Genomic DNA, 19964 nt, shown 5'->3' with positions numbered 1-19964 from the left:
GGCATAGGACTGTGAAGCTTCCTCCTCAACCAGAATTGTCCTTGGCCTTCCTTGAGGCACATCCCTGAGAGTAATCCCTCTCTGTCATCCTCCCACACCTGGGAGTGGCTGTAGTCGTTAAGTATCAATTTGCAGCACCGTGCCCTAAACCTATCACTGCTCAGCAAAGGGGAGGGTTTTTTTTTTTAAGATTTTATTTATTTATTCATGAGAGACAGAGAGAGAGAGAGGCAGAGGGAGAAGCAGCCTCCCTGCAGGGAGCCCAATGTGGGACTCAATCCTAGGATTCCAGGATCATGCCCTGAGCCAAAGGCCCACCAAGAGGGTTACCTCAACTTCTTGGGCTCTTGACACACCCTCTTCTAACTTGGTTTTCTCACTACCTCCACAGATGACCTAAACTGAGAAACTCCAACCCTACCCACTGGGGCTGGTAGAAGACCCTCAGAGTACATTTGTGTAATGAGTGAATAGATGGGGACATCCCAAAATATTTTAAAGATGGACCCAATCTAACAAGTTGAGATGCAAAGTCCTACAGGAAGGACCTAAAAACTAATCACTCACCCATGTGCTGGGATACAGCAGCTTGAGTGAAAATATGTGGTAATTTTAAAACGTGAACAAATGGTTTAAAATGCCTGATGGGATATCTGCCCTTTCAATGCAGAGAACTGGAAGACACTTTGAAATTATACTATTTCTTTTCTTATTTCATTGAGTCAAATTTTACAGGATGAGTACAATATTTATTTCCTATTGTATACAGAATAACCACTTATGGACTGAGTGGTTTGTATTCTATATTTATTTGTTTTCTTACTAAAATAAGATCATAGTATACAAAATTCTTAATGTGATATTTAGAATAATTCACTCACAGGATTCAGAAACCAGAAAGCATAAGAAGTGAAAGTACAGTGAAAGCTTCTACTGTCAACCTTATCCCCCACCTGCCTAGTTCCCATCTCTCTTACAATTAAACAACAAAGTTGATTACTTTCTTTTGTATCCTTTCAAATTCTTTAAGCAAATTATTTTTCCATTTTTGTGCAAAAAGCTATACTACATACATTTGTTTTGATACTTGATTTTTTTCAGATCTTAGACATCATTCTATATCAGTGCAGAGATATGAAGAGCTTCCTCATTCTTTATAGCAGCACAGTATTCCATTCAATGGATGTACCATATTTTATTAGTTTCTTAATACTTTTTTAAAAGATTTTCTTGGGATGCCTGGATGGCTCAGCGGTTGAGCATCTGCCTTCGGCTCAGGTCCTGATCCTGGGATCCAGGATCGAGTCCTGCATCAGGCTCCTTGGAGGGAGCCTGCTTCTCCTTCTGCTTATGTCTCTGCCTCTCTCTGTGTGTCTCTCATGAATAAGCAAATAAAATCTTTAAAAATAAATAAAGATTTTCTTTATTTATTTGACAGAGAATACAAGCAGGGGGAGCAGCAGAGGGAGAGGGAGAAGCAGGCTCCTTGCTGAACAGGGAGCCCAATGTGGGTCTCTATCCCAGGACCCTGAGATCATGACCTGAGCCAAAGGCAGACACTTAACTGACTGAGTCACCCAGGTACCTTATTTTATTAGTTTTAATAGATATTTGGTTATCCATTTTTGCACATGGTCATTTCATATGTATGTCAATACATCTGTAGGTCAAGTTTTCAAAAGTAGAAATATTGGAGTAAAGGATATATATAATCATAGTTTTGAAAAATACTTCCAAATTCTCCTCCATGAAGGTTGTATCAGCTTGTGTTCCTACCAGCAATGTATGAACTAGTTTCTCCACAGCTTCATCAAAATATTATCAAATTTTCACTTTTACAAAAACTTAAAAATTGTTTTTTGATATATATATATTTTAAGATTTTATTTATTTATGAGAGATACAGAGAGAGGCAAAGACACAGGCAGAGGGAGAAGCAGGCTCCCTACGGGGAACCCAATGCAGGACTTGATTCCAGGACCCTGGGATCACGCCCTGAGCCAAAGGCAGACACTCAACCACTGAGCCACCCAGGCATCCAGATATATATATATATCATTTTTTTTAAACAGAATTATTGACTTGGGTAACTAAGAAGTTCACTGGATGACTGCAGGCACAGCTCAATTCAGCAGTTTAAATGGTGTCATCAGGACTTAAACACTGGTAGTAATTCCAAGGTGCTTTCTTTGCTGTTTATCCTCAGGGTAGCCTTTGACAGCTTCTCTGCACCAGTATCTTCTACCACAGTATTGGAATTGGCTTTCATTGGATAGACTTACATTACTCAATCAATGAACTAATCTCAGAGGCCAGAGGACAGTATATGATGGGCCATGCCTGACATGCATACATCTGGTCTAGGTACAATGGGCACCCAAACCCCATGGCCTATATTAGGTTTCTGTGGGTGGTGTAACAATTTGCTACAAACTTGGTGGTGTAAAACAACACAAATTGATTCTCCTAACTATTCTGGAGGCCAGAAGTCTGAAATTAATTTTACTGGGCTAAAGTCAAGATTTTGGTAGGGCTCATTCCTTCTGGAAGCTCAAGAACAGAATATTTCTTTGCTCTTTCCACTTCTACAGTTGGCCTGTGGTTCATTCCTCCATCTTGAAAGTGCATCACTTCAACCTCTGCTTCTATCGTCACATCACTTCCTCCTCCAACTGTGAAACCTGCTCCCTCTAGTAAGGAGACGTGATGACAATGGGCCCAACTGGATAACCCAGAATAATCTCCTATCTTAAAATTCTTAACTTAATCACATCTACAAAGTCCTTTATGCCATATATGGTAACATTCACAGATTCTAGGGATTAGAACATGGACATCTTTGGAGGACCATTATTCACCCTATTATGTGGCCTGTGAGTGGGGAGACGTGGTGTCTCTTTTCATCAGAAAGAGAGAATAGAGGCTGGAGAGGCAAAAACAGATGGATACCCACTAGGATGGAACATACAACAAGTTTTATAAAGCAACCATTTGTATTTTACTCTTTAATATTTGTTTTCCCACTAGACTGCGTGCTCCAGAAAAGGCACAAACACACTTCTGTTTTGCTCACTTCTATATCCCCTGGGCTTTGCACAAGGTTGGTGCACAAAAGGAGATCAATAAATATTTACTGAATGAACTAATACGTGAAATTTAGAAACTGTTAGGAGAAGATTAAAGTGAAATGTTAAATTTAATAAGTAAAAGATTTAGGACAGTGAGAAAGGCAGAAAGCTATTTTTATAATCATTAATGCACTCTATAAAGCTGACATTTATATATAATTGTTAAAGAATCTTCAGGCTTTATCAAAAACCAAGCAGCAAAAAAACACCTTCGCCATATCTCCCTCATGGTTGGTATTACAATCTTCAGGACAGGGGCACCTTGGTGGCTTAGTGATTGAATGTCTGGCCTTGGCTCAGATTGTGATAATAAATAAAATAAAATATTTTTTTTTAATCTTCAGAATAGACTATTCCTGGAAAGAAGCCAATCACAAAAGGTCACATATTGTATGATTCCACTTATATGAAATGTCCAGAATACATAAATCCATAGAGACAGAAACCAGAGTAGTGGTTATCAGGAGCAGGGGTAGAAGGAATGGGAAAGACTGCTTAATGGGTAAGGTGTATCCTTCTGGAACTAGATCGTGGTAATGATTATACAACATTATGAAGGTACTAAATATCACCAGTGGTGAATTTTCTGTATATTTTGCCACAATTTTTGTCTATTGTGGTGAACTTCACACGACATAAAATTAACCATTTTAAAACGAATCATTCAGTGATTGATTACTCTCCTTATGTTGAACCGGGATAAATCTTACTTGATCATGGTGTATAATCTTGTTAATACATTGTTGGATTGGCTTTGCCTAGTATTTTGTTGAGGATTTTTGCATCTGTATCCATAGGGATATTATTCTGTGGTTTAGTTGTGGGGTTCTTTGTCTGGCTTTGGTATTTGGGTAATACAGGCCTCTGAGAATGAGTTAGGAAGTGTTCCCTTCTATCTTTTTTTAAATTATTATTTGAGAAGAACTGGTGTTGATTCTTATCTAAATGTTTGGTAGAATTCACTGGTGAAGCCATCTAGGCCTGAATTTTTCTTTATGGGTAGTTTTGAGATTACTAATTTAATCTCTATTTGTGGTAGATCTATTCAGATTCTCTTTTTTCTTTTTTTTTCTTGAGTCAGTTCCAGTAGTTTGTGTCTTTTTAGGAATTTGCCTAAATTTAATCTAAATTATCTAATTATTAGGCATGCAGTTGTTCACAGTATTCCCTTATAATCCTTTTTATTTCTCTAAGTTTAGTATTTATGTCCTCTCTTTCATTCCTGACTTTAGCAATTTGTGTGCTCTTTTTTCTTCATTAGTCCAGCTAAAGTTTTGTCACTTTGGTGGATCTTTCAAAGAATCAACTTTTAGTTTCAGTGATTTTTCTTTTATTTTTTGTTATTAAGTTCTACTCTAATCCTGCTTTGAGTTTAATTATTATTAATCATTAATCTTAAAGTAGAAAATTAGGTTATCAATTCAAAAACTTTTTTCCTTTTAAATGTAGACATTTTCTTTTTTTTTTTAATGTAGACATTTTCTACTATAAATTTTCCTCTAAGCATTGCATTAGCTGCATCTCATAAGTTTCCATATGTTGTGTCTTTATTTGCATTCATCTCAAAGTATTTTCTAATTTTCCTCATGGTTTCTTCTTTGATATTTTAGTTATTTAGAAGTGTGTTGTTTAAGCTCCATGTATTTGTGAATTTTCCAAATTTCTTTGTTATTTCTAATGTTATTCCATTGTGATCAGAGAACAGACTTTGTCCTATTTCAGTCTTTTTAAATTTGCTGAGGCTTGTTTTTGGCTTAATATATGGTCTGTCCTGGAGAACATTCCATGTGCACTTGCATGGAGTTTCTTTAGATGTCTGCTAGGTCCCATTGATGTAAATTATTTTTTAAATTAAATAAACAATTTTAATGCAGTCAGTAAGTCATCTTTCCCGTTACCCCCAAGAATCTCATCTCTTTCTCCTGCTGTAGGCATAGATGACTTTACTCCATTCTGTCTTCTCTGGACCCATGATAGAATTCCAGAATTTCTGGCAGCTTTTGTAGTTTAAGAAGTAAGTGGACCACCTCTCCCTGTCATAGTTATTTTCATCCCTACCTCTGGTAGAAACATCAGATTCCAACAAGCAAGGATTTGTGTCATGTTCTCTCAGCCTCCATGCTACCTTGGGCATCCTAACAGTTTTCTTACTCAGGTAGCTGCTTTGCCAGAACCCAGGCCATTTCCAGCTCCAAATACCTAAATTATTTTTTTAACATTAATAACTAGTTTTCTGGGGCACCTGGGTGGCTCAGTCAGTTAAGCGTCTGCCTTCAGCTCCTGTCATGATCCCAGAGTCCCAGGATGGAGCCCAACATTGGGCTCCTGCTCAGTGGGGAGTCTGCTTCTCTCTCTGCTGCTCTCCCTGTTTGTGATTTTTCCCTCTCTCTTTCTACCAAATAAATACATTTTAAAAATTAAAATTAGTTTTCTTTTTTGTTGCAAAATGTATACTAACTTATGTAACTTAATTTATTTAGCCATTCTCCTATTATTGTATATTCAGGGTATTTTCCAAAATAGAAACAAAACTTAAGTGAATATATTTTGTATTTGAATATTTCTGTACAGACCTGATTATTAATTTAGGATACATTCACCGAAGTGGCACACTTTGGTTACAGTATCTCAGCTTTTAAGCTTCTGATATATCTCATTAGATTGCCTTCCAAGAAGGTTTTGTCCATTTTCACTCCAACCATTAGTTCCAGAAAATTCAGGTTTCTCTGCATGCCCACTGACACTGGGTATTATTGCTTTTTTGGATCTTCTGCTCCATTCATTGTGGACATTTATCATTGTTACTGCCCTAGCATCCATTCTCTGATAACAGTACCTCTCATATCCTTTGGGAACCACACCTCCCAAACTCTCAATTTCAGTTTAAGGGGCCTGATATATTTCCCCACCTCCAGGCATGGGCAAATGACCACAGCCTAGCTCATTAGTGTCCTGTGCATACCTAGCAAAGAGCATGTGACCTTACCAGCCCAATGAGAACCAACCCCTGGACTTTTCCTGAAATATTGAACAAGAATTCTCTTCCCCCTTTAGTTTACTCAACTGTTGTTATGTAACCTTGAAGCTGGAGACCACATGGAGAGGTCCTGCCTGAGAATGAAGCCTACACAAAAGAAAATAGCCAAGAACTGGTGAAAGAGTGGTAGCATCTTGGGGAACATCATTTGAGAATTCCCCCTGGACCTTGCTTTATCTGAAGCAAGTCAACCTTCTTGAACTCCTTGGTTATATAAGCTGACCTATTGATCATTATTAATTATCGGTAGTGATAGTATTTTGCTTAAACTAGTTTGTTTTGACTACTTGCAGCATAAATAATGCTGATGAATATGGAAACCTCCAGTGCATCCCCTCAGGAACTATTGGTCAAAATTCTCTGGAACATTGCTGTGGAGTTATCAGTGCTGCAAAAAAGGTCCTTTTCTCTCTCTGGCACTTAGTAGGATTGCTCCGCCTATCTCTGATTTTAGATATAACTGTTTGGATTGCTTTGGCCAGTGAAATGTTGCCGAAATAGACCTGTATCACTTCTATATAGGACATTTAAGAGCCTGTGCAGTTTGCCACATTCTCTCTCCCCTGCCTCAGTGAACTTGGAACCCTGGGTCTAGATGGATTACCTATTAGCTTGGTTCTTTTTTTTTTTTTAAGATTTTATTTATTTGTCAGAGAGTGTGCACACAGGCATGGAGAGGGGCAGGCAGAGGGAGAGGGAGAAGCAGGCTCCCCGCATGAGCAGGAAGCCTGATGTGGGCTCAATCCTAGGACCCTGGGATCATGACCTGAGCTGAAGGCAGATGCCTAACTGACTGAGCCCCCCAGGCTCCCCTATTAGCTTGGTTCTTGAGTGACTACTATGAACAGGGACCCCTGCCAATCCACATTGGTTGTGTAGCATGAGTGAGAAAGATGCTCTCTTTGGAATAAGCTACGGAGATGTAGTTGTTCATTATCACAGACAGAGCCTAACCTAGCCTTTCTGAAACCATTCCCCTGGGGAAAAAATGAAGGATGTTTGTTTGTCATCAGCCCAGCTATGTTTGTGGAGCCAACAGCTAGTCAGCAGGAAGGGCATATCCACATCAATCAGCTCCTTTTCATGTATCCTCTGTATCCCCCCAGGCCCTTGACATCTGACAAGCAATTTCTTAGCAAACTGACTCTATAGTTTTTTCCTAAAGTTTGTTATCCTTCCAGAGGAAGAACTGTTTTGTTTGGCAGATGGTTAAAGTTAGTCCTAGTTGGTATCTGGCCAGCTAATCCCACCTACAGCATTGGGAGCATGAGCACTTAGGGCAAAAGAGGAGGAATGGCCAGGTCAGATCCCTCTGCCCTGCCTGTTCCACTTGGGATCACTATGAGAATGATATCACTGAAGAAGTCTGGAGCTTCTGGCATTCCAAATACCTACAGCATCTGTTTTGAGGTGGCCATGTAATATGTCAGGAGGCAGAATGGCAAAGAAAGGAAGAGCCTGAGCTCAATTTTTAAAAAGATTTTATTTATTTATTCATGAGAGACACACAGAGAGAGGCAGAGACACAGGCAGAGGGAGGAGCAGGCCCTCCAATCCTGGGCCTGGGATCATACCCTGAGCGAAAGGCAGACCCTCAACCACTGAGCTACCCAGGTGTTCCAGACAGGCTCAAATTTAAATCCAGCCTCCATGTCTTCCTGGCTCTGGGACTTTGGATAAAGTCACTTTTCTCAGCCTCAGTTTTCTCAACTGAAAAATGCAGGTTCAAGAGTGCTCACTTCATCAGGCTGTTATTAGATTGGGGTTATAGAATGCCCAGCACCCAGTTCTTGGAAAGTGCTCAATACGTGGTGATCATGATGGTACCAAAACTGGTGACCTGGATTCTAATCTAGACAAGTCCCTTCTTGTTTCCTGTGGACATTGGCCGAGTCAATGATTTGTAAGAACCTTATATTTCTAATGCCTATTATGTTTTCCTTGTGATTTCAAAACGAAGTATAAATTTTCTAAATAAGAGTCACCGAGGGCAATTTTTAAAAAATTAGACTCTTTAAAAAATTAATATCCAGGTAATTCATATTTTCTCTATAGACTAGGAAAGCAAAACTCTGCTACCAACTTGGCCTTAGGCAGGCTCCTGCCCTACTAACCTGTTTCCTCATCTATATAATCAAGAGATTGGGCTAGAAGCTGTTTGGGGCCCTGTTGGCTTTGACTGGTTGCAATCTGCTTATAATGACGCAGACAGGGCTTTGCCTCTCCCTGACCCTCATCTACTTTATCTTCAACTCTAGGTTTTAGGTTCTGACATCTGGTATTTACCTTTATGTTTTTAGTCCGATGCAATTTCTTGATATATCAATTTTTAAAAGATGTTATTTATTTGAGGGGCACCTGGGTGGCTCAGTGATTGAGTGTCTGCCTTTGGCTCAGGTTGTGATCCTGGCATCCTGGGATCCCAGCATCCTGGGATTGAGTCCCACATCAGGCTCCCAGCAGGGACCCTGCTTCTCCCTCTGCCTATGTCTGTCTCTGCCTCTTTCTCTGTGTCTCTCATGAATAAATGTTTTTTAAAATATTTTATTTATTTGAGAGAGAGAGAAAGCACAAGCAGTGGGAGGAGCAGAGGGAGAGGGATACAATCTCCAGCAGACTCCATGCTGAATGCAGAGTCCAAAGCAGGCTCAATCCCAGGACCCTGTGATCATGTATGACCTGAGCTGAAACATGCTTAAACTGACTTAGCCACCCAGGCACCCCATGGATATATCAATTTTTTAAAGACTTTATTTTGAAGTAATTTTATTATTTCTTTAAGATTTTATTTTTAAGTGATGTCTCTACCCAACATGGGCCTTGAACTCACAAGCCCAAGATCAAGTGTTGCATGCTCCACTGACTGAGCCAGCCAGGTGCACCCCCCTCCTTTATTTAAGATTTTATATTTAGAAGCAATTTTAAATTTACTGAGAAGTTGCAATGACAGCATAGTGAATTCCTAAATACCCTCACCCAATTCCTTGTAATATTCACATCTGCATGATCATGGTACATTTGTCAGAATGAAGACATTAATATTGGTACATTACTCTTAATTGAATGACTGCATTTGGAGTTCATTGCTTTTTCCACTAATGTCCCAGGATCCAATGCAAGTTGCCACATTGCACTGAGTCTCTTTAGTCTCCTTAGTCTCCTCTAGTCTGAGGAGTCTCAGGGGTTTCTCAGTCTTTTGATTTATCAATTTTAAGCATTTTCTCCAGGCTGGTATGAGAAATAAGTGTTTTTGACCAATTATACACTCCATTTTCCCTTTCCCCATCTTTCCCTCACATTTATCTTAAGTTTTGGTATAATCTGTATTCAATGCTTTGTTATTATTACTAAGATTTATTTGAAAGAGAAAAGAGGAGCGGAGGGGCGGAAAGAGTCCCAAGCAGAATTGGTTTCTAACATAGTTACTATTCCCCCTCAGTCACTACATTATTTAGAATTCTTCGGGTTGCATATGACAAAGCCATACCCTAAATGAGCTTTGGCAAAACTTTATCAGCTCAAAGAATGGCCAATTAAGCCATGGAAAGGATTATCAGAACCAAGTACCTGAAATCTACAATGACTCCCTAGGTATCTTGTCTCTGTTGATCTCTCTCCCTTTCTCACAGACTAACTTTTCCCCAAGGCTGGGAAAATGGTGGCCTAGATTCCCTTGTCCACCTACCTCTCACAAGAACACTGCCAGCCAATCTGGTCCCAAGTTTGAAATCTCAGCAAGGGTTCTCATTGGCTCACCTGGGGTCAGGTGGCCATTCTTGGACCAATTACTAGTGACCAGTGGTATAGGGCAATTAGAAAACATGGTGTCTCTGAGAACCACCTGGTTGGGCCAGGGAAAGAAGCAATTCCCAGGAAAGGTGCCAAAAGCAAACAAAAAGTTAGAAACCACACAAGAATTTTACAGTAAAGACCCTACATAAATCCACAAGAACAACACAGCTTTCATATAGTGTCTGGAGAAGTTATATTGGAGTCCACTTATGTAACTACTAACAGATTGTTCCCAATGGTGGTAACTATAGTCTTCACTACAGGTACATAAGCAACATATGGCCCCTGGTTCAAAAGGGTCATTCCTCCTCACAAAAGATGACAAGTAGAACTCTATAAATAGACTAATATCCATAGGACCTCACCTGTTCTCAGGCTTCAATGTGCATCAGAATCAAGTGGGAGTTGGTAAAGCATGTACTTTCCCAGGCCTACCTCCTCAGGTTGTTTTTTTTTTTTTTTTTTTTTTAGTTTTTTTAAAAAAAGATTTTATTTATTCATTCATGAGAGACACATAGAGACAGAGAGAGAGAGAGAGAGAGAGGCAGAGGGAGAAGCAGGCTCCATGCAGGGAGCCCGACGTGGGACTCGATCCCAGGACTCCAAGATCACATCCTGGGCCCAAGGCAGGCGCGAAACCGCTGAGCCACCCAGGGATCCCCATCCCCTCAGGTTGATTCAATGATCCAGCATGGAATCAAAGAATCTACACTTCTCTATGTCTCCCAGATGATGCTAACATAGGTGATCCATGGACCATGCTGAGAAACCAAGCACCAGGCCACCTACCTGCAAAATCATAAAAATAAAGCACCTAGCATATTGCCTGGCACATGGTTTGTGTCCAGGAAATAACTCAAGAAAGGCCACGTTAACTCTGAGACCTCTGATGCTCACTCAGTCCTCCGCTCTTGAGTGTGCCATCTAGATTTCCCCTGGCCCTGTCCCCCAGCCTGCCTAGGAAAAGAGAATAAATAACAGCAGAAACATTTTCATTTTATAAGCACTTGGTTTTATTGCACAGAAGCAATTGAAAGTGGACTCCAGTGGAAAAGTGCGCCCTGGCATGATTCAGTGGCCAGTGCCCAGCCCCACCTGCTCCAGCTCTTCCAGGATAGAGAGCTCTGGGCAAGGGCTCGGCCACTCCTTTGGAAAACAGAAGGCATTCAGGAATAGGTTAAGACATCTCAAGCATAATGTGTTTCTAACTGCTCATTCATTATTGCGATCATCTGTCAATTGCACATACAGGTAATAAATGCACTTATTTAGAAAGGAGGGGGTCAGTTTTTATAGTCAAGTGTTTACATGTGGCATTCGGCATATATCACATTCGGCTACGTAAGCTATCATAACATAATTGTCCATCGCCTGGGGAGGGTTTGGGGTGTAGGGCCAGGGGACTGGGAATACCCTCTCTTGCTAACATATTGCTAATAGAAATTCCTGTTTGGTGAAGGAGGGCCCCATCATCTAAGCAGAGTTTCTTTTTATATCAAGAAAAGGGAGAAAAAATGAAAATTTGTTATGTCGACCCTTGAGCTCCTGGGCCCTCCTGAGTATCTTTGGCTGTTCTGGATAGTCCTTTCTCCCTGCCTTACTTCTCCCCCTTGGAGGCCTTGTCTTCTGTGGCCTTCTCTGCAGGCCTGCTGTCTTTTTGGTCTGTGCTAGAGGATTTCTCAGCCTTTTCTGTCTTGGCTTTGCCAGGTGTGGGGGCCTCCTTGCTGGGCTCTTCTTTGGCTGGGGCCTCTGCTTTGGGTTTCTCCTCAGATTTCTTGGCTTCTGGGGTCTTCTCCTCCTTGACATCTTTTTTCTCGGGTGCTGCAGGTGTCCCTTCCTTCTTTGGCTTTTCTGGCTCCTTCTCTGCTGCTTTGCTGGGTTCTTTGGCCTTGGCATCATCTTGCTCCTTCTTGGCCACCTCAGCCTTCTCTTTGGGTTTGGCTTCTTCCTTCACCTTGGCAGGAACCTCCTTCTCTGGGGTCACTGCTTTTTTCTTATCTTCAGTCTCTTTCTTGGCTTCAACTTTGGATTCTTTGGGTTTCTCCACAGCAGGCTCCTTCTTTTCGGGGACCTCAGGCTTTGGAGCCTCCTTCTTTGGCACCTCATCTTTCTTGCTGTCCTTCTTCTCCTCAGTTTTTGGTGTGGCTGGAGCTTTCTCTTCCTCTGCCTTCTTTGCGGGCTCTTTGACTTTCACTTCCTGGGGTTTCTCTTCCTCCTTTATGGGGGACTTTGCCTCTTCCTTCTTTGTGACCTCTTTCTCAGGAGCCTTGGTCTCTTCTTTCACAGGAGATTTGACCTTCTCTGGGGACTTGGCCTTCTCAGGGGACTTGGCCTCCTCCTTCACTGGGGACTTGGCTTTCTCAGGGGACTTGGCCTTCTCTGGGGACTTGGCCTCCTCCTTCACCGGGGACTTGGCCTTCTCTGGGGACTTGGCCTTTTCAGGGGACTTGGCCTCCTCCTTCACTGGGGACTTGGCCTTCTCGGGGGACTTGGCCTCCTCCTTCACTGGGGACTTGGCCTTCTCAGGGGACTTGGCCTCCTCCTTCACCGGGGACTTGGCCTTCTCAGGGGACTTGGCCTCCTCCTTCACCGGGGACTTGGCCTTCTCAGGGGACTTGGCCTCCTCCTTCACCGGGGACTTGGCCTTCTCAGGGGACTTGGCCTTTTCAGGGGACTTGGCCTCCTCCTTCACCGGGGACTTGGGCTTCTCTGGGGACTTGGCCTCCTCCTTCACTGGGGATTTGGCCTTCTCAGGGGACTTGGCCTCCTCCTTCACTGGAGACTTGGCCTTCTCTGGGGATTTGGCTTCCTCCTTCACCGGGGACTTGGCCTTCTCAGGGGACTTGGCCTCCTCCTTCACTGGAGACTTGGCCTTCTCAGGGGACTTGGCCTCCTCCTTCACTGGAGACTTGGCCTTCTCGGGGGACTTGGCCTTCTCTGGGGACTTGGCCTCCTCCTTCACTGGGGACTTGGTCTTCTCGGGGGACTTGGCCTCCTCCTTCACTGGGGACTTGGCCTTCTCTGGGGACTTGGCCTCCTCCTTCACCGGGGACTTGGCCTTCTCAGGGGACTTGGCCTCCTCCTTCACCGGGGACTTGGCCTTCTCTGGGGACTTGGCCTTCTCAGGGGACTTGGCCTCCTCCTTCACCGGGGACTTGGCCTTCTCTGGGGACTTGGCCTCCTCCTTCACTGGGGACTTGGCCTTCTCAGGGGACTTGGCCTCTTCCTTTACTGGAGACTTGGCCTTTTCGGGGGACTTGGCCTCCACAGGGGACTTTGCTTCTTCCTTAGCTGGGGACTTGGCCTTCTCTGGGGATTTCACCTCCGTTGGAGATTTTGCTTCTTCTTTCATGGGGGATTTAGCTTTCTCAGGGGACTTCACCTCAGCTGGAGACTTGGCCTCTTCCTTCACTGGGGACTTGGCCTCAGCTGGTGATTTTGCTTCTTCTTTCATGGGGGACTTAGCCTTTTCTGGGGACTTGGCCTCTTCCTTCTCTGGAGATGCAGCCTCTTCTGCTGGGGGAGACTTTGTTTCTTCTTCTCCCTCTTCTGCTTCCTCTTCCTCACCTTTCTCCTCTTTGGCCTCTTTCTCTTCTTCTTCAGTCACTTCTTCAGTCACTTGGATCTCCTCTGTCTGTTCCTCCAAAATCACGGTTTCCTTCTCTGACTTTTCTACCACTTTGATCTTCTCTTCACTTTTGACCTTTATGTGAGTGGATGTAGAGGGAATTTTGGGGAGTCCTTCTGGAAGGGAGAAAGGACTGGGGCCAAAGCCAATCCGACATTCTTCACCCTCCAGGAGTTTTCTGCAGAATGGATAATGGAACACATTACTATTATTAGCTCAGAGCAGACTGATGAGTTGGGGGTCTTCTTGAATACCCTGAAGACCCATGGAATACAATGATATAGACTTTGGTGGAGGAAGGAATGTGAATGGTAGACACTTTTAGCAAATCTTCTCAGGGTCCACCCAGAATCTGCACCCCAATGGCATTGCTCTTGTTTTATGCGGCTAGAACTGCAAATTATAATACAACTCCCCTACCCCAAAATGGCCCTCAAGAGAGAACACCTGCATTAACAAAAATTACATCAATTGTCCCTTAACTAAAACATTCAAGAAAAAGGTAGGAGCCTCAGCAAACAATTCCACATTTATAAATTTGGGATTAATAGGTCTTAGAATATTCCCATTGGAATTTCAAGGGTCTCCAGTCACCTTATATTCTCATCCTTTGGGATTTAGGAGTAAGGGCAGCAGTTTCTACTCTTTCCAACTCAGTTGGTATGTGACTTCAGCCAACTCACTCAAACTCTTCAAGCCTCAGTTTAGCAAAAAGAGGATCATAAGAGTCCCTACCTGAGAGGGTTGTTTCAATGAGATAATGAATAAAAAGGAACTGGCAGTGCCAGCCTCATAGGAGGTATAGGGGTTACCCCTAGAGACCAGTGCTTTGCAAATTTAACAGCATACAAATCCCCAGGGATCTGGTTAAAATGCAGATTCTGATTCAGTAGATCTGGGGTGGGGCCCAAGAGTCTGCCTTTCTAACATGTTTGTGGAAGATGCTAATTGTACTAATTGCTAATTGGCTCATGGACCACATTCTGACCAAGATTATAGACTGGACCCAAGAGATCCAAGAGTTGGGAAGTGAAGGGTCACTTGGCAGTAACTGGGAGGGGTGTTCATGGAGTCAGCTTGCTCCTTAGCAAGAAATTGCTAAGCTGGGAGGTCTCATGGCCTTCTCCTGGCTACCATTTACTGAGAGATTTCTCTATGACAGCTCAGCCATACCCAGATTTGCTCTGGAACTGGATTGGCTCCTCCTTCCCACAACCCCATAACAGGAGTACTGTTATCATCTCCGTTTTATTTCCCCAGGAAAGAAAAACTCAGAGAGCTAAAAAAAAAAAAAAAAAAAAAAAAAAAAAAAAAAAAGCCAAGAGAGTTGTCAGGGCCCCTGACAACTCAGGTGCCTCATTTCCCTCCAAAGTAGGCCTCTAGCTGGTTGGATTTCGGAAGGGGTAAGGAATGTTGTTATCTAAATCACTGGCAGAATGAAAAGAAGCCACTCTTAAGACTTCTGTCTCTCAGAAAGTAGAATGATGGTTGCCAGGGCCACAGGAAAGAGGAGTGGGGAGTAATTCTTTAATGAGCACAGGGTTTCAGTTTGGGAAGATGAAAAAAGTTCTAGAGATAAATGGTGCTGATGGTTGCACAAAAATATAAATGCACTTAATACCACTGTACTTAAATAGGAAATTTTATGTCATCTACATTTTACCCAAAAAAAAAAAATTCTTTTTTGTTTCTAAGACAGGCAGCCACCTTGCTGGGAATCTGAAACTCAGTGCTTAACTTCTCAGAAGAGTGCAAGGACTCCCCACCATCCCAAATGCCCCCTGGCCCACATCACCTGTAAGCGGCAATCTCAATATCCAGAGCCATCTTGACATTGAGCAGGTCCTGGTACTCTCGGAGCTGGGCTGCCATCTCCCACTTGGTGTTCCTCAGCTCAGTGTCCAGCTGCTGGATGGCCTCCTGGGGAGGAGAGGTCACACACACGTCATGTGCCAGCCAGTGCCTGGCCCTCAGCACCAGAGGAGCTAGGGTACACCATGCAAACCCAAAGCAGCCCCATTTATGGCTCCATGTGGGCCAACACCCACCCTGTCCCACCCTGTGGGAGCCTCATTCATGGATGTGGAAACTACCTGGAGCAGAAATGCTGCTGTGTGTGGATACAACCTCAGCCTGGGAAATGGTTTGGAATGAAGCACACCAGCCACCAACAATGGCTACCACTGGTCAGTGGGATGACGGGCAAAGATCTCTTTATAGACCTCTTTAAGCACAGAAAACATTCAGCAAGAACAGAGCCTTGTCTGCTTTGACTCCTGATGCTCCCAAGCACCTGCCGCACAGTAAGGGCCAAGGAAACCCCCTGAGGCTGAGGACTGTAGCCGTACACAGAAGCACGCTAAATACCAGTGGAAGCTTCTCCCCTGTCCCCAGGCTCACTTCATGCTGCTGAAAGTAACCATTACGCAGCAGTAACCATTATGGCCGACTTTTATTGCTTCCTTTTTGCTTTTTCCATTTCCTAATTTACCCACAATCACCACATATTACTTGCATAATAAGTTCTTTAAAAGTGTCATATTCTTTTGCCCACTGTCTTTAATGGAAGGACTCTGCCGAGGCCTTCCCCAGGCTATCCACGCTCACAGACACTGGTTATTGTTTACCAAAAGTTCACCATGACCAGACCCTGCAGAGCAGGCTCACACTCATCCATGAAAAGTTTGTCTATCTCTTTAACCTTCACAGCTCTGCAAGGTGGACTTTTATTTCCCCCATTGCACTGAAGGAATTCAGATTCAGAGAGGCCACTAAGATTTCTGGGGCCACTAAGCTAGAAAGACATACTGGTCCCCCTTGCATGTCTGACTGACTGCAAAGCCCACAGTCTTCACCACCACAACCCTGCTGATAGAGGGGCAGTGACTTGTCCAGGATCACCCGACCAGGGAAAGTAGTCTGGGTCTCTGCCCCATCCCTGCCCACCTGGTAGGATGCGATGTCAGCCTGATGACGGTCCTCCAGTTCAGAGCGCTGCCTCTCTAGTGAGTCCTTGGTGCCTTTGAGTGCCTCCAGCTCTGTGGTCCTAGCCTGCAGCTGCCGGCGATACTCTGTTATCTCCTCCTGGGCTGAGCGCATGGCGTCTGTGTTCACCTTGGCTGCCTCTGATAGTCGGTCCAGCCTCACTGGGGGAGAAGGGGACAGGGCACAGAGTTAGACACAACCACATCTGGATTTAAATTCTAGTGCCCAGATCCAAAAGGTGACATACATGGGTTGAAGACCTACTGAGTACCTGCTGCCATCTTGGATTCTTAACCCACCCTCTCCTTTATGATAGGCAAATTACTACCGCCCAAGGCCAACTAGTAATAAACAGTAGATTCAAATCTAGCAGTCTACTGGTTCCAAAGATCAGACTGTCTCCACCAGTTCAGGATCTGAAGCCCCACAGAGCAGAGGAAGCCCCCATTTCTGGTCCTAATACCTGGTTTAGCTCCCCAGCAAGGGCTAGCAGTGCTGAGAATTCAGATGTGAAACTTGGCTCACAGGGCTTAACTCTGAGCTTGTGGCTGAACAAGTTAATGAGCCTGTGACCTCTGGAGGGATGAAGGTGCTCTGAGCCACTATGTAGCCATAGCCCCTTCCTTGCAGGCTTTGGCTATGCAGAGTCCAAGGTCACTGCAGAGTCTGGGACCCACGTGCCAACTTTTCTGTCCCTTCCCCCACCTAGCTGCGCATTCTCTAGCACAGGAGTCTTTGTGTCAACAGCAGCCACACCCTGGACCATGTGAGCAATGGAGACATGGTCCCAGAAGACATTCTGGGACCAGCAGAGGTCTAGAGACTAGTCTACATCTCCTGAAAGTGAGGGTCCTGAATCCCAAGATAGTAAAACCCAGGACCTGAGTCTTGGGAGGGTGAGGTGGGGAGAAGGGAAGCCAGCTGGGTGGGCCAGAAGTCCTGGGATGGCTTATCTATGTAAAGGGCAAAGCCCAAGAGAGCAGAGAGGTTTGCTCTGGGAGAAGTCTTGCTGCAGGGATGAGGGAGGAAAGGTTTTGCTACTGCAAAGGAGAGGAAAAGTAATGGGAAAAACCATGCATCCAAGTCTCAGCTTTCCTGGCTTGCCCTACTCGTGTTGGCAAAAACTTAGAAACCACCAAAGTGGGTGAGGATTCTTACCCATGGGGACCACAGACCTGTTTAAAAATCCCTGGAGCCTCTGCACACTCTCCCAAGGAAAATGCAAGTTATACACAGTTTTAGGAAGGATCACGTAGCTCTCCCTCTCCCCACCCCTAATAAGAGGCTCAGCTGGTCAAACCCCGACCCTTTCAGCCCCCCAAAATGAAAACCAAAGAAGGCAAGCTTTGGCCAAGGTCACCCCGAAGCTGCTAGGCATAGCTTCAGAGCTGCTGCAGCTGCAATCTAGCTGACTCAGGGCAGCATGGAGTTGGAGGAGGGGGGAACTTGAGAAGCTTCTAGCTTCTCAAGGGGAGAGAGGACATTGTGGGGGCCACCCCAACCTCATGCACCCATTGGCTGGGGTGATGATCCCTCTAGGGGAGGAAGGATGTGAGAATCCCCCACTGGGGAGGAAGCTGATAGGGGTCCAGACAAAGGGGTCCTCTGCAGAGTGCAGGCAAGGGGATGAGCAGGGTTGGGCAGGGAAGGTATGTTACTTTGAAGGGCAAAGGGTCCCCCGTGCCTGTAATTAGAAGCTGGCACCGCTCTGGAACTGTAGAAGGAACCTGATGGAAAGGGGCTCAGAGTGGGGTTATCTAATACTGGGCAGGGGGAACAGAGGGGACCCAAAGTTGCAGGACAGATAGAAGGACCCTGGAGTAGGGCAGCCAAAGGACAACCCTGAGTTGAAGGATTTCTCCAGACACCCAGAGTGAAACTGTTATTTAACGAAGGGGAATGTTCTTTGCGGGAGGAAGCTGAGCAGCACGCCCTCCAGCCCCACCGCCTTCGGAGTGCGCCCGGCCCGACCAGCAGGGGGCGCCCCCTCCCCCACGCGCCTACGAACCTCGGAACCACTCCTCCGACTGCAGAGTGCTCTGCACCGCGTGGCCTTCAAGTTGCGCGCGGATCTCGCGCAGCGCCGACGTCACGTCGCACTTCAGGGCGTCGCGCGCCTCGGCCTGCGCCTGCGCCTGCGCGGCGCCGCAGCCCTGGATCTGGCCGAGCAGCTCGCCCACCTCCTCCTGGTGGTGACGCCGCAGGTAGCCGCACTCTTCCTGCAGCGCTTGCGCCTTCTTCTGCAGCTCGACGCGCGCCGCCTCGGCCTCTTGCGCAAAGCGCGCGAGTGCGCGCGCCGCCGCCTCGGCTTCTTCCCGCTGCCGGGCCTCGTCGTCTAGGCGCTGGCGCACGTGCGCAATGTCTTCGAGCAGGTGCTCCTGCTCCAGGCGCAGCTGGCCGCGCGCCGCGCCCAGGCGCAGCACAGCGCCGCGCATCTCGCGCACCTCTCGCTCGTACAGCTCGCCCATGGCGGCGCGGCCAGCGTGCTGCTGCCGCAGGGCCGCCGCCTCGCCTTCCAGGCTGCGGTTGTGAGCCTCGAGCTGCCGTACCTTGTCGATGTAGCCCGCGAAGCGGTCATTCAGCGCCTGCAGCTGCTCCTTCTCGCTGCGGGCCGCGGCTGCTGCCACCACGCAGCCCTCCGGTCCGTTACTCAGCGTGTCTAGGGAGTCGGTGCTTGAGGTGGCTGCTGCGCCACGGAAGCGGCTCGGGGAGGCCGACACGGAGCTCACGGATGTCCGCGCCCAGGAGTGGAAGCCACTGGATGAGCCGGCGGTAGAGCGCGTTCCGCCCTTGCGGGCCAACGCGTAGTGCAGGCTGCCGCCTCCATGGAGCGGCGCGAACGGGGCGCCCAGCAGCGCGTCCGCGCCGCTGAAGCTCATCATGGCCGGAGCAGGTGTGGCCGCCGGCGGAGGGGGACACCCGAGGCCGGGACGGGGCGGGCGGCACTGCGGCAGCACGGGGATGCCGGGCTTTTTATAGCAGCCCGGTCGGGTCCAGCCCCTCGGCAGTTGGGGGGGCGGGGGAGGAGGGCCCCGCCCTCTCTGCCTCCTCCCCGGCTGCCCGGGCCGGGCCGCTCCGCTCCGCCGCAGTGAGAGGGGCGGGGCAGGGGGACTCAGGAGTGAAGGGGAATCGACGCGGCGTCGGTGGAGCACCCCGAGGTCGGGTTAGCGGGGTGCACTCCTGGAGTGGAACGGCTGGGACCCCTGGGTGCGAGTCGGAAGACTTTGCTACTGTGTTTGGAAATAGAGAAAGGGCCTAAAACGGGGAGAGGGCAAGGAATCTCCGTGGGAATAGGGACAGAGTGTCTTTGGGATGGAGCGATAGGTGACTGTAGTCAGATTGAGGGGACCCCTGAATGAGAGGGGGCACGAGATTTTCCTGAGAGTTAGAGAGG

At 46.1% G+C, this 19964-nt stretch overlaps 2 protein-coding genes across 13 annotated transcripts; both read right to left on the bottom strand.

Moving 5' to 3' along the window:
• Positions 1-5037: 5037 nt before the first annotated feature.
• On the bottom strand, positions 5038-5262 carry LOC112676329 (coiled-coil-helix-coiled-coil-helix domain-containing protein 7-like). The gene has a single exon (XM_035706433.1). The coding sequence runs from the start codon at positions 5260-5262 to the stop codon at positions 5038-5040; it is 225 nt and encodes a 74-aa protein (XP_035562326.1).
• Positions 5263-10946: 5684 nt separating this feature from the next.
• NEFH (neurofilament heavy chain) lies at positions 10947-19528 on the bottom strand. 12 transcript variants are annotated; one of them, XM_049102063.1, is made up of 6 exons: positions 18579-19528; positions 16532-16731; positions 15381-15505; positions 13136-13763; positions 12950-12991; positions 10947-12493 (listed from the first exon to the last, which is right to left on the bottom strand). In XM_049102063.1, the coding sequence occupies exons 1-6, from the start codon at positions 19450-19452 to the stop codon at positions 11555-11557; spliced, it is 2808 nt and encodes a 935-aa protein (XP_048958020.1). In that variant the 5' UTR covers positions 19453-19528; the 3' UTR covers positions 10947-11554. The 12 variants fall into 12 exon arrangements, with proteins under 12 accessions (XP_048958020.1, XP_048958012.1, XP_048958014.1 ...); XM_049102055.1 differs by having other exon boundaries at positions 10947-12577; positions 12638-13763; XM_049102057.1 differs by having other exon boundaries at positions 10947-12535; positions 12638-13763.
• Between the last annotated feature and the right edge of the window lie 436 nt (positions 19529-19964).

The sequence above is a fragment of the Canis lupus genome, chromosome 26, assembly GCF_003254725.2.
Source record: "Canis lupus dingo isolate Sandy chromosome 26, ASM325472v2, whole genome shotgun sequence".
In the NCBI taxonomy this organism is placed as follows: Eukaryota; Metazoa; Chordata; class Mammalia; order Carnivora; family Canidae; genus Canis; species Canis lupus.
This window is presented reverse-complemented; position numbering and strand designations above follow the sequence as displayed.